Below are 13,156 nucleotides of genomic sequence, written 5' to 3' on the forward strand. Positions count from 1 at the left end.
GGGATCAGAGGTCAGGGACCAGGAGCTCCTGGCCCCTGGACCCGGTCCTCCCTTCTCCTGGCCCCATCACAGCACAACAGTGTCCCCCAAATCCCTGATACGGTGTTCAAGGCTCAAGTCCCAAGCTCCACCACCCCTTCCTCTGAAGCCGCATCAGCTGCCCCTCTCCATTCCTTGTTTTTCCCGCCTGGACCCCTTGCTAATGGTGCTGGCTTTGCAACACTTCTGCCATCCACCTGGGCAACCTCAGGACGCCCCGGAGCCTGGTCCCCCGGTGGCTGGTCCGAGCTTCCGGCAGCACTCAGGCAGCACACGGAGGGATTTCTGAGTGGATCTGTGTGCTCCTGTGAGAGGCTCCATGACTCCGCTTTCCTCTCCTGGAGGACAACCGCCAGACAAATCCTCGCATCTGGGAAACATGATGTGAGCTGGCTTCCCGTTTGCCCCCGTCCGCCACGGCGCTCGCATTGGCGATCCTGGCCTCCGACCAGTTCAGCTCCTGGTTGCAGGGTCCTCCCCACTCTGCGGGGGTCCCTTGGCATGACGCTGGCGAGGGCTAGTCCCCTTCCCTGCCTCTAGGTGGTCGTAGCGGCCTCGCTGGGCCCCAACGCAGGTCGAGGGTCCTTGGGCCTGGTGCCCTAGGTCTCCACTCCAACCCTGAGGGTGCGGTAAACTCAGCTCTAGGCTGCCCTGCGGGGTCACCGCGGGGAACGCGGGGGGACGCGGGAAAGGACGCGGGGAAGGGGGGCACAGTTGCAGGGGGGCTGGGTTCAAAGAGTTAGAGGGGGGATCTGGGACTACCTGTCCCGCACCCTCACCCTCACCAACCATCACACCCCCGGCCCGCAGCGCCGGCAGGCAGGTAGAGCTCGCGGGGACCGGGGAGACTCAGCAAGAACCACCCCCCCCCCACCCCCCCGCCCCGCACCTGCACCGAGATCTCGGAGCGCATGCGCGGGCCGAGGAGGGCGGGGGGCCGGGCCGGGAGGGGTCCTGCGGGCCCAGCGCCCCCCGTGCCCGCTGCGGGAATTCGGTGTCGGAGCAGAAGGTTGCTGAGCTGCGCCCGGACGCGAGGGGCTGCGAGCGACCTGGGCATCAGCGCCTGCTCCGACCGCGCACCCGCGCGTCCAGCCCGTGTGGCCCCGGGCGCGGGTTCCCAGGGGCGCCAGGCCCGGGAAGCCGCGGCTCCGGTCCTCAGGGCCCCGGCCGGGCGTCGCATTCAGACAAAGGGGCAGGAGATGGAGATGGTTCCGTGACTGAGCCCGGCGGCCGAAGAGGAGGAGGACGCGGCGCTGCGGGCTCCAACGGCCCGGCCCCAGGACCCGACGCTCCCAGGCTCGCGCGGAGGGGTGGCGGCGCGGAGGTGCCGGGGCCGGGCGGGAGGAGCCCCGCCAGGAGCCCCGAGGAGCGCCCCCTCCGGGCCGGGAACCCCGGCCGCGCGCTCGCTCGTCCCCGGCCACCTCGCGGGGCTCGGCCGCTCCGTCGTGCCCCGGGCTGCCCCGCGCCGCCCCCGCCCAGGCGCACTCCCGCCGGCCGCCCGCACCGGCCGCGGCGCAGCGCCCAAGTGTGCCATCGGGCGGGCGCGGAGGCGGTGTCTGCTCCCACCCCCGAGATCACATGGTGACCCTCGGCAGCCAATGCAGTGGACGCTAGGACCCTGCGGGACCCCGGGCGCCGCGACTGCACCGGCGCCGCTGCATTATAAATACTTCTCCAAAATGCGGCGCAGCTCCCTGCGCGCGCCCCGGCCGCCCGCCGCCTCCGCCCCGCGCCCCTGAGCCTCCGCCGCCGCCGCCGCCGCCGCCGCCACCGCCGCCGCCGCCGCCGCCGCCGCCGCCGCCGCCGGTCCGAGGGCGCCGCGCCCTTGCCCTGGGCCCGGGCTGTGCCCGCCCGCAGCCCGGCCCGCGTCCCCGCGCTGCGCCGCCCGGCCGGGTGCATGCATTGTGGGCCTCCCGACATGGTCTGCGAGACGAAGATCGTGGCCGCCGAGGACCATGAGGCGCTGCCGGGGGCCAAGAAGGACGCGCTGCTCGCCGCCGCCGGCGCCATGTGGCCCCCGCTGCCCGCCGCGCCCGGGCCGGCCGCCGCGCCCGCCGCGCCCCCTCCCGCGCCCGGCCCCCAGCCCCGCGGCGGCGCGGGGGGCGCGGGGCCGCCGGGGGGGCGCGGCGTGTACATCCGCGAGTTCCGCGCGGCCGAGCAGGAGGCGGCGCGCCGCATCTTCTACGACGGCATCATGGAGCGCATCCCCAACACGGCCTTCCGCGGCCTGCGGCAGCACCCGCGCACGCAGCTGCTCTACGCCCTGCTGGCCGGTCAGTGAGCGGGGGACCCCGCCGCGCTCCGCCTGCCGCAGTCCGCGCCCGCCCGCCCCCCTCGCCCCCGGGGACAGACGCACAGGACCCCCCGAGCCCCGCTCGCCCCCACCGCGGGGCCCGGCCCCGGGAGGGAAGCCCACCCCTCAGGCCCCCTCATGCCCTCTCGCACGCGCACGGACGCGCACCCGCACGCCATCGGCTTTCTGCGGTGGCCTGGGGCGAGGTGGCCCCCGGCGGCGGCGGCGGCGGCGGCGGCGGCGGCGGCGGCGGCGTCCGGGCTCTTGGCCAAGGCGCGCCGGGTGGGGGCGTGGGAACGAGCGCCGGCGGAGGGTAGGGGGCCGCGGGGCGGGGGAGAGGGCGGGGGAGAGCCGGGGTCTCCACCTGCGTCCCCTCTCGGCCCGGCCCCGCCTCTCCGGTCCCGTCCGCGGTCATCCCGGGTGGGGGCGGGGTGGCGGCAGGTAGCGCCCGCTGCTGAGGCTCCGCGCCTGGCGCGTGTAACTATATATAATCCGCGGGGCGGGGGAGGCTGCCTCGGCGGCTCCAAGTGCTAATTTATGAGGGGAAGACAGCCAGCTCCCCCGGGTGCCGGGGGAGGGTGAGTACCGAGGAGGCAGAGCGAGGGGGCCGGGGGGTGGGGGAGGCAGCCCCCGCAGGGGCTTTGAGGCCTTTTCCATGGAGCCCCGGAGGGCGGTTGCCCCCATTTCACAGATGAGCTCGAGGCCGGGGGTGGTTGCTCTCCCAAGGTCACGCAGCAAAAGTGACTTTCACTGCAGGCGCGTCTGTCTCCTGGCAGCCTAGATGGGTCTGGAAACCATCTCGGGCTTCCCTCCCTCATCCCCCCACCCTCACCTCAGAACACTGGGGGGCTGGCCCTGGGGCCCAATGCCGGAAGGTGCCCCCTGCGACTCCCCGAGTTTACAAGGTGGGACAGCCTGTCCGAGCCTCGCTCGAGTGCGCAGGGGTGTGTGCACGGCCGCTGCCACATGGGGGCCACATGGGCGGTGGGCACGGGCCACGAGGAGCCCCGCCCGGGGGGCTCTTCCTGCCAGCCATGCAAGGCGGCTGCCCAGAAGCCGCCGCTGTGCTCAGAGCGGTTAGAGATCCCGTGATGTCAGGTTACCGAACGGCGCGTCCTGACGGTGGGAAGTTTGCCGCGAGGGAAGAGAGGGAGAGGCCGGCAGGCCGACCCGCTGCTCCCGCGGAGAAGCGGCCGCGGCGTGCTGGGCGCATGTGCCCCGCTGGCTTGTTTAGCAGGGAGCTGCCGGGAGGGTCTCTCCCCCAGCCCGGGGTCGCCCGCTCTGCCCGCTGCTCACCGGGGCCCCCCTCTCCCCGCAGTGCTGTGTTTTGCCCTGACCCGCTCGCTGCTGCTGACGTGCCTGGTGCCGGCGGGGCTGCTGGGCCTGCGTTACTACTACAGCCGGAAGGTGGTCCTCGCCTACCTGGACTGCGCTCTGCACACGGACATGGCCGACATCGAGCAGTACTACATGAAGCCCCCCGGTGAGTCGCGTGTCTCCGGCCCCTTCCTCGCCCCTCCCACCGCCCCTCCTTCCGGCGGGGCCACCCTCACGCTGCCAGCCGCCCGGGGACTGGCCTGGGGGGACGGACCGGGCCTGGGCGGGCCTGGGCTGGCGCATCCAGGGCCCCGAGTCTTCTGAGCGAGGGCTCTGGGGGGGGGGGGGTTGGGGGTGCAGCAGGCCGGCAAGGGCTGGGGGAGGCAGAGCTAGGTCCTTGGTGCCGAAGCAAGGCCCCCGAGCGTCCGCAGAGACCCCAGGCCTCTGTCCTGTGTCCCGTGGGGGCTGGTGCGTGTGTCCTGAGCCGGCCCTGGGCAGCGCTGCCTTCCGGATGCCCTTTCCCCGGTGCCTGCTGCTCAGAGCGGGTGGGATCTCTCTCACCTCTCCTCGGGTCCCTCTGCTGTGCTTTGCTGGATCTTGGGCTGGCCTGGAGCGGCCAGGGCCCTGGCGGAGGGGGACCTCATGGTGGCGAGAAGGTTCTCCGTGGGGTCGCTGAGGGCTGTGAGCCCTGCAAGAGCAGGGGTTTTCAGTCTCGCCCCCACTTCTGGTTTCTGGGCCAGTTAGTGAGGCAGAGGGTCTTGCCCCAGCCCCCGGGCTTCTGTAGAAGGAGGGCCTGGGTCTGGTCTAGAAGGGTCTGCAGCCCTTGGGGGCTGTCCTCTGTCCTCCAGGCTGATCCTGAGGCAGGCTGGGTCCTGGGAGGCAGGGCCACATGTTTTTCTCCATGTCCTGAGCTAGCTGGAGGAGGGAGCCTGCGTCTCAGCCCTCTGGGGTGTTGGGGTCTCCCAGGTGCCAGAGGGTTCCTAGGCTGAGGAGAGGGGACCGTGTGGCCCGAACGGTTGGTGAGCTCTAGGGAGGAGCTGCGGGTCACGGGGACAAGAGCAGCAAGGCTTCCGGAGCAAGGGTGCCCCACCTTGGCACCACCAGCCCCTGGCCCGCCAGCCCCAGCCTGTGGTGCCCTGTCCTGCCCTGTCCCCACCCCCCTTCCCAGTCCTTCGGCACCTTCGGCTTTCCTGGCCCCTTTCCTCAGCTTGAACTCAGCATCTTCTCGGCCTCCACGGAGTCCCAGCTTCTGCAGAAGGGCAAAGCCCACCTAGCTGGTGCCAAGGCCCAGGCCGCAGGAGCAGATCGGGGCTCAGGCTAGGAGCTGGGAGGACCCTGCTGTCGGCCCTGCTCTTTCTGGGCCATGGTCTCCCTGGGTGTGAGTGCAGGGTGTGCCCTGCTCCCCCCGGAGACGTCCAGCAGGTTGCAGGAAGGGGCCCCGGGGGCAGGGAGGCTAGCCGACGGGGCCGTGCGGCTCGGGGTACGGGGAGACTTGGTCTGGCCTGGGTGTGTGGGGGGAGCCAGAAACCCTGATGGTGGGCAGGCCGGCTGGTAGGGGTCCATCAGGGCGGGGGGCCCTCGGCCGTTCCTGAGCTCTGGCTACAGGCCAGGTGTCAGTATGGCAGGGAAGGAGACGGGAGACCCTGTGGCCAAGCTGACGGGCCGATGGCGGCCTGCTGGCAGACAAGACAGTGGGGGACCCTTGGGGGTCAGGCAAAGGGGTGAGATCTCTGGGCAGGGTCAGGTGCAGAACCTTTCTCGGGGGAGAGTTTGGCTACTCAAGGGGAGAAGGTGGGGGTGGTTGGTGGAAGACCTGGCCACAGGCAGGGCGCGTGCAGGTGGGGCTGCTCAGAGTGGACACCCCTGGCGGTCAGCCCCTGCCTCCTGTGGCGTCTGGGCTGGCGGTCAGCAGAGGTGACCAGGCGGGCTCTGTGGCCCGTGCTCTGCAGGCCTTCTCCTCCCAGTTGATTGTCTCTCCTCTCGCTTCTTCCCTCATCCCCCTTCGGCCTTTGTCCTCCTCTTCCCGCCCTGCGTGGGGCTGTGATTGGTCCAGGCCATGGGTGGGGACGGCTGGCCCGGCCACTGGGTCGCTGCCCAGGAGAGGCCAGGGTCAGCGGGGAGCGTGCAGTGGTGCCCACATCCATCCATCCTGGTTTCCCACTTGGACCTTCTCCTGAGCCTACCGAGGATCTGCTTCTGTGTCCTGATCCAAGCAGGTCACGGGTCTCCCAGGCTCTGCAGCTCCCAACCCAGGAGAGTGGAGGCCACAGAGCTGGCGGGGCCTGAGGCCTCTGAGACCTCCTGAGGCCCCCCGGGGGCATGGCTCCCAGAGGGGTCCCGCTGCCCTGGCCTGTCCCCCCAGGCCCCCTGAGGTCCCCATTGTAGGGGTGCTTCCGGATGTACCCCCACGGCACCTGCCTCTCCCCAGCTGCCTGCTGTGGACACACGGCAGCCAGCGTGCAGAGTCCCAAGGGGCTGGGGGCCAGGGCAGGTCAGCTGCACCTGTGGCCTGTCCGTGGCCATCCGCCGCCGTCCAGGAATTCGTTCTGGGGGTGGCCGGGCAGAGGAGGGCTGTGTTTGGCCGAGGCCTGCCCAGCTCTTGGTCTCTGGGGGAGGGGCTCGGGCCCAGGGCCGCAGCGGGCAGCGGGCAGGCCGGGCCCGGCCCTTTCCACTCGGAGGGGGCTCTGGAGGGGCAGCCGTGTCACCCAGCAGCTCTGACTGCCCTGTCCCTGCAGGCTCCTGCTTCTGGGTGGCCGTGCTGGATGGCAACGTGGTGGGCATCGTGGCGGCGCGGGCCCACGAGGCAGACAACACGGTGGAGCTGCTGCGCATGTCCGTGGACTCGCGTTTCCGTGGCAAGGGCATCGCCAAGGCGCTGGGCCGCAAGGTGCTGGAGTTCGCTCTGGTGCACAACTACTCTGCGGTGGTGTTGGGCACGACGGCCGTCAAGGTGGCCGCACACAAGCTGTACGAGTCGCTGGGCTTCAGACACATGGGCTCGAGTGACCACTACGTGCTGCCCGGCATGACCCTGTCGCTGGCCGAGCGCCTCTTCTTCCAGGTCCGCTACCACCGCTACCGCCTGCAGCTGCGCGAGGAGTGACCGCGTCCCGCCTGCCCGCCCACCTGCCGCCCCGGCCGCCCCGTCCGCCTGTGCCCGCCTGCCCACCGCCCGGGCCCGCTTCCAGACGCTCACCTTGGCGTTCGTGTTGGGTTTTCCCTTTTCAACATCACGCGGTTCTCTGGCTGGTTCTCCGGGGCTGTGGGGCTGTTGCTCGTCTGTGACACTTTTGGGGCTGGGTTGTTCGCAGCCACGGCCCCTCGCGCTCTCCGGCCTTCCGGGGCCGCACCCTGAAGAGTGACAGCATGGACTGCCACGCGTCCACACGGCTGCTTGGCCTGCTCGAGGGGCCTCTTCCCGCCCACCGCCATCAGGGCAGGCGCAGCCTGGCCCACCAAGCACAGGACCTCCTCGACGAGGCCCCCCCCCCTGCCCAGCAGACCCCTGGCCACCGGCCAGGCTATGGCTCAGCTGTCGGCTCCCGGGAGGCGTGGCCTGCTGGGCCGGCCGGCCGCTGCCCCACGGGCACGGAGCTAGCCGCGGGTCCCGCTTTGCTCTGTGCATGCTGAGGACACGGCCTGGCTGCAGCATGCCGCATGCCCCACGGCCTCCCGCCCTGCTGCCCCGCTCAGACTGGGCCTAGACTGGTGAGCGCCCCCTGCCCGGCCTTTGAGCTAGCCACGGCAGCCCGCCTGCCCTGGGAGCGGGGGGCGTGCCTATCTCTCGCCGCCCCTCGCTCCACCCAGCCCAGCTTTGCTTTGACATGGAGTCACATTTCTTTCCTTTTGGTCCCTGCCCCTCCCCTCCCTGCCCCAGCTTTGCTGACTGGCATCCTCACCCACGTGTGGTTCCCGTAGCAACCTGTCGCACAGCCTGGTCGGGGTCCTTCAGGAGAGCAGGGTGGGGAGGCAGTCACGTGGTCGCCTCTCCCCAGTGCCAGCTAGAGTACGGTGGCCTTCCCCAGACCTCCCCGAGGACCGCCCTGCCTCACGGCTGCTGGGTTCTGCCCTGTGAATCTTACTTTACTCAGCCAGGCCGCTGCCAACACCACTGAGCCCACAGCTTCTCCCAGCCTGAAACCGACCTGTTTTTTAATAAGTTATTTAGACAGAATAGCACTCTGCATGACTTTAATTCTTGGGACAAAATGGTAGTTTATACCTTCACGCACACACACACACACACACACACACCCGTCTAGAATATGCACTACTTCTGGCCCAGTTTGGTGGGGGTGGGTGGCCGGGTGGGTGGAGGGTTTCAGATTTTGAAATCTGGAGGGAGAACCCTGACTTAGCATTCTTTCCCCCTAAAGAGCATTCCTGGTTTGTGGGGAGGTTCTGGGCTGCCCTGTCCAGCCTTGGCTCGTAGGACTGAACTCAGGATGGCAGCAGGTTTCCCCCGATGCCTTTGGGAGGAGCGAGCGCTGTCTGCCTTGGCTGGGGGGGGGGAGGGCGGTACCGGCGTGCCTGTGCCCCCCCCCCCTCCCCGCCTCCCCCTCTCAGGTGGGAGGTGGCTGTCAGGCGTGGGGTAGCCTGGACGGGGGAGGAAAGGGGAGGATGGCAGGGCCCACTTGTCCAGCTTGTGAGTCTGGACCCGGCCGTGGGGGCAGGAGGGGCATGAATACGGCCACCGAGGCCCCTCTACTTGGTGGGGTGAGGAGCGGGGGTGGCAGGCACAGTGGGCCGCTGAGCTCGGTCCCGTGTGCGGGACACAGAGGGGACGTTCTTAAAAAGGCACTCCGGAAATCAGCAGATGGGTAAAACGAGCCCAGTTTCCCGAGGGGCCTTTTGTGCCTCAGCAATCGAGATATTTGCAGAACATTGTACAGACCCCACTGTCCCCTGTACATTTCTCCCTGGTGGCGTCCAGTCCCTGCTTGGGGATGGGAGTTTTGTAGACTGTACAGAAATCGGCACCCTATTTTCTTGCAGCTCTCAGATTTTGTTAATCTGGATTATACAGACAGACGTAAAGTGTTTTAGCAAAATGGAAAACAAACAGTTGTGCCTTTTTCCTCTTTTTGTTCGGATTGGTTTGGGCTTGGGGCGGCCTCAGTTGGCGTGGGGCGTGGCGGGGGCCGCGGCTGGGCTGAGGCCTGGCCGGGCAGGAAGGGCAGGTGGGGGCCGCGCGGGGTCAGCATGGTGGGTTGTGTCTTGTCAGTGGCAGCTTGGGGACGCTGCCAGCTTCCATTGATCCTGTGCCTTTGGAGCCTCTGGTCCCTGGTGTCGGGACTTGTGGGGTGGGTGGGGGCCGCTGGAGCCCCGGTGGGGCTGGGGCTCCGGAGCTGCCGGCATCTGGTTGACGCTGACCACAGTACGTCACTGGGGTTGCTCCTGGGCAGAGGCGTGGCCCTCCGCTGCCCTGCTGGCCTCTGTCCGTCCGTGTGGGGTCTGTGGGCTGGGTGGGCTGCGGTGTCTTTCCCAGGTGGACGGCCCAGAGGGTAGGGACACTGGCTGGACTCCGCACCTTTCTTTACTGCCCTTCCACTGCCACCAGGACTTGGGAGAGATGCTGGGGGGGGGGGGCGGGCATGACAGGGTGGCCGTGTGTCTGGAGCCCAGATGCCCAGCTGCTGTGGGCACAGGCACCTGTGTGCTCAACAGGCTGGGTGCCCCCCATGCCTGGGACAGGGCCTTCGCCTGGCCAGCGTGCGGTGCAGCGGGGCCCGAGGATCACTGGGGGAGCAGATCCCCCGTCTGTCCCCTGGGCCACGCTGGTGGAGGATGCCTGTCTATGGCTCGCCACCTCCTGCCAGCCTGGGAGCTAGCCGCTCCACAAACGTGCACTGAGATGTGAATTTTATACATTTGTAGAAATTCTGACGTTACTTCTACCTCTGTGAAGCATCCTCCTGGAGCCCTGCTCCGTCTCCCTGCTGGCCTCCTAGGCCTCCCCCAGGGGCGCCTGCCGAGGCCCAGGAAAAGCCAGCCCCCAGGCTTGGCACCCATGCTCAGGAGACAGGGCTCCCAGGACTTTTGGAAGCCTCTGTTTTTGGACTGGAAAGCAGGAGGTGGAGTGTTCCAGAATGTCTTTGTCAGATGAGCCTGAGACATAGACCTGATGGGTAGCTCCCGGCAGTGGGATTCGGGGCAGGTGAGGGCTCTGGCACCTTGGACTGGCCTGGAGCCGCCAGAGTCCTGGCGGGGGGCCCACTGCCCAGGTTTGGGGTCTGCAGACAGCTGGCCCCTGGGGGTGGTGGCTAGAGCGAGTGCACGTACTGAGGCCAGCCGCCTGGAGGCCCCTGGTGACGTCTCTTACCTTTCATCTGTGCCCGTGTCCAGCCTGGCCTCCCACTGCTGCCCTTGGGTGAATGGGGCAGAGACGCGGGGCCAGCCTGCCCCCAGGGAGTCGGAGGTCCAGCTCTGGGAGACGGGCCTGAGCTGGGAGGCCCTACAACCCAACCTGCCCGAGGCCTGAGGTCTGTGGGCGGCCCCCAGCCTGCCCCCGGCATCCTTCCTCACAGAAGGCCTTCAGAGGGGACAGGCTGGGGGACGCTCCTCAGATGGCTTTCTTGAGTATCTGGCGAGCGCTTGGGAGGCTCCCTGGGCCACAAGGGGAGTGACTGCCCCTGCCTGCCCTGGCAGTGGCTGGCAGATGTGGCCCTGAGCCGAGGCCCTTGCCGTGGCGGGTCCGGGGCCAGAGCTGGGCAGCTGCCCTGAGGCAGCCTTCCTGTGGGTGTCCAGGGAGTGGCTGGGCGGTGGCCCCTGAACCTCGGGAACCCACCACCCTCCCCAGCGAGGTGGGCGGTGTCGCTCCTGTGTCTGAAGCTGCTTCAGTGAATGTGTTTTGGCCACGGCCTGTGTCCCTGGTCTCCTGGTCCTTTGGTGGAGGCGTTAGGGCGTGTGTTCTAGGCTGGGTGTGGGGCAGATCCTGGAACGTTTGCTCCGTGGTGCTGACGATAGGCTTCCAGCAGTGCTGTGAGTGGGGCGGCCCGGGGCCTGGGGTGCAGGAGGGGAGCCCCGGCCTACCGTTGTTGGATGTATTGTTTTTTTAACAGCAATAATTAGCCATTTTGAAGATGGAGTGTGTCTGGTGTGTGTGCCTGTGTGGCTGTGTGTGTGCATGGTGTGCGTGTGCACACGTGTATGTGTGCCTGTGTGTATGCACACGTGTGCCCACCATACGTGCACGGGCATGTCTGTGCCTGTGTGTGGACGTGCATGTGTGTGCACACATGTGCAAGGGTGTGGTGCCGGGGAGGGAGGCTTGTAGCCGAGGACCTCCCGTTCCAGCCTGGACAGGCTGGCCCCAAGCCCTGTGCCGAGCAGCGGGGTCCTGGCAGGTGGCCGCGTCCACGGCTCGGCGCTGGGCCCTCTCCCTCCCCCTGGGCCTTCCCCAGGGCCCAGCGGACCTTGAATGTAGTGTCCCCTTCCCCCCCGGTGGACGGCACTGGATGGGCCTGTGTGAAGCAGGGGCGACCCAGGATGAGCCTTTGCCTGCGTCTCTGGGTGTGCGGGGAGAGTGGCAGGGTGGACACTCAGCCACACGAGCTGTGATCAGAGCTGATAACATGGCGTCACCTTGGCCAGGCTGTTTGACCACAACTGCCGTGGACACTGTGTCTCTGGGGGCACAGAGCCCAGACCATTTCATGGTGGCTGGTTGCACTTCCTGTGGTTTACTGTTTATGGGTCCACGACCGTGGCAACTTCCCTGAGACCCCAGGATGCGCCAAAACAGCCCTTGAGAGGGCCCGGAGGGGCAGCCGGCCAAGTTCCAGAGGAGACAGGCTGCTGGGCCAGGGGCGGGTGGGGGGGTCCCAGGCCTCCTGTGGGCGTGTGAGCAGCAGGAGGGGTGGGGAGTGCTGTGGCCCCTCTACCTACGTGGCCCCCGATGCTGCTGTTTCTCAATAAAACCGGACTTGACGGAACTGGGCTCCTGTGCTTTCTTGAGGGGCCCGCTTGGCACTTCGCCAGGAAAGGCTGCTTTTCTGGAGATGCCGGACTGCTCCTTGGGGGTTGGGGCAGGTGCTGGGCGACCTTGGGAGGCGAGGCCGCTGGCCCTGTGCCGGCTGCCCTGCCCAGGGCTCCACCACAGGCCCGGGCATCCTCCTGCCCACGTGGGGCCTCTAAGGAGTGACTGCGCTCTGAGGGGCAGTGGGAACTGTGGGGCCAGGCCACGGCATCAGGCCCACTCCCTCCTGGTGTAAGGGAGGGAGTCCAGTCCCAGCAAAGGGGCGAGGAGGGGGCTCAGGGACACTGGGGTGCTCCCCAGCCCCAGACAGTTCACCGAGGTGGGCCTTCCCTTGGTGGGAGGAGCGACCTTGGCTCCCCAGGGTCTCCCCTCCTGCCACAGGCCCTCCGGCCAGCTAAGTTGAAGCCGGCGTCTAGGGTTCCGAAGCCGGAGGATGCCAGCTGCCTTGGGCAGCATGCTCTGGCCCTTGCCGGCCCAGGGGCACGAGGCCTGTTTGGACGTCAGCCTGAGCTCAGTCATTTCCTCTCAGACATCTGTGTGAAGCCCCGCGGTGGCCGTGCCTCTGAGGTGACAGCATAGAGACAGGCCACCAGAGGCGTGGCCATCCCGGTGTGCACGTGGGCATGTGGACATACCACACCCCCCCACGGCCGGCATGGAGGGGCCCAGCGGCAATTCCCCGCCATCTCCGGATTCTGGAATGTTCCATCACGCCGCAGTCAGGACTGGCCACACAGATCCTCGCACTTGCACACTCCGTGGAAACAGTGATGATATGTTGAAGCCATGGGAAAAATGGGCCTGGGCACAGCAGAAAAGGGGTGCCGTGTGTGGTGGGCTGTGCAAAAGGGGCGGCGTGGAGACCCCGGTCACCATTTAAATGAGCGGATCACACGTGGGAGGGGAGGCCCCCGGGGGTGCCAGGGTGGTCTGGCAACGGGACCCCAGGGGCACATTTCCAGGGGCTGTGACGTAGAGGCAGCAGAGCAGGGGAGCAGTTAGACCTGGTGTTTGCTAGCCAGGTGGGCTTGTACAATGATGTGACCTTTCTGTGCCTCAGTTTCCCCACTGTAAAGGGGCACCTCTGTCACCGCCCGCTGTGAGGCTGTTGGGGTGCGTGGTCTGGGCTCTTCTTGGCACTTGGCGGGGGGAATCTGAGAAAACCGCTTCTGGAGGAGACTCAGGGGAGCTGGCCGGCAGGAGCCCCGTGGGGAGGCGGTGGGGCCCGGGAGCGTGACTCCAGAGGCCCCGCCGGCCCGGCTGGGCTCTTGGAGACACAGGAGGCTGCACATGGGCCCCTCTGGCCTCCAGAGGAGCCTGTCGTGAACACCAGCCCAGTGCCCGCGGTGCTGTGTTCTCTGTGCGGTGCAGCTGCCGTCTCGGCGGCCCCGGGAGGCTCAGAGAGCCGGCAGGGAGGGCACCCGCTGGGTGGGGAGCAGCTGTGGCCCTGGAGGAGCCCACCCCCAGGCTCCATGGGAGCAGGGCTGGGAGGGCCTGCGGTGAGCCAGGCAGGGCCATGTGTCGGGCAC

At 68.1% G+C, this 13,156-nt stretch overlaps 1 protein-coding gene across 1 annotated transcript; it reads left to right on the top strand.

Moving 5' to 3' along the window:
- The first annotated feature begins 1,936 nt into the window (after nucleotides 1–1,936).
- NAT8L (N-acetyltransferase 8 like) lies at nucleotides 1,937–8,711 on the top strand. The gene is made up of 3 exons (XM_060655553.3): nucleotides 1,937–2,312; nucleotides 3,651–3,815; nucleotides 6,385–8,711. Exons 1-3 carry the CDS (start codon nucleotides 1,937–1,939, stop codon nucleotides 6,750–6,752), a joined length of 909 nt encoding a protein of 302 aa, XP_060511536.1. The 3' UTR covers nucleotides 6,753–8,711.
- The last annotated feature ends 4,445 nt before the right edge of the window (nucleotides 8,712–13,156 follow it).

The sequence above is a fragment of the Panthera onca genome, chromosome B1 (assembly GCF_046562875.1).
Source record: "Panthera onca isolate mPanOnc1 chromosome B1, mPanOnc1 haplotype 2, whole genome shotgun sequence".
Classification (NCBI taxonomy): Eukaryota; Metazoa; Chordata; class Mammalia; order Carnivora; family Felidae; genus Panthera; species Panthera onca.

What these genes read in the sequence shown, in the direction of transcription:
- NAT8L (XM_060655553.3), top strand. Translation starts at nt 1,937, where the DNA reads ATGCATTGTGGGCCTCCCGACATGGTCTGCGAGACGAAGATCGTGGCC. An exon ending in GCTCTACGCCCTGCTGGCCG is followed by an intron (nt 2,313 to 3,650) that starts GTCAGTGAGCGG and finishes CTCTCCCCGCAG; the next exon opens with TGCTGTGTTTTGCCCTGACC. An exon ending in GTACTACATGAAGCCCCCCG is followed by an intron (nt 3,816 to 6,384) that starts GTGAGTCGCGTG and finishes CTGTCCCTGCAG; the next exon opens with GCTCCTGCTTCTGGGTGGCC.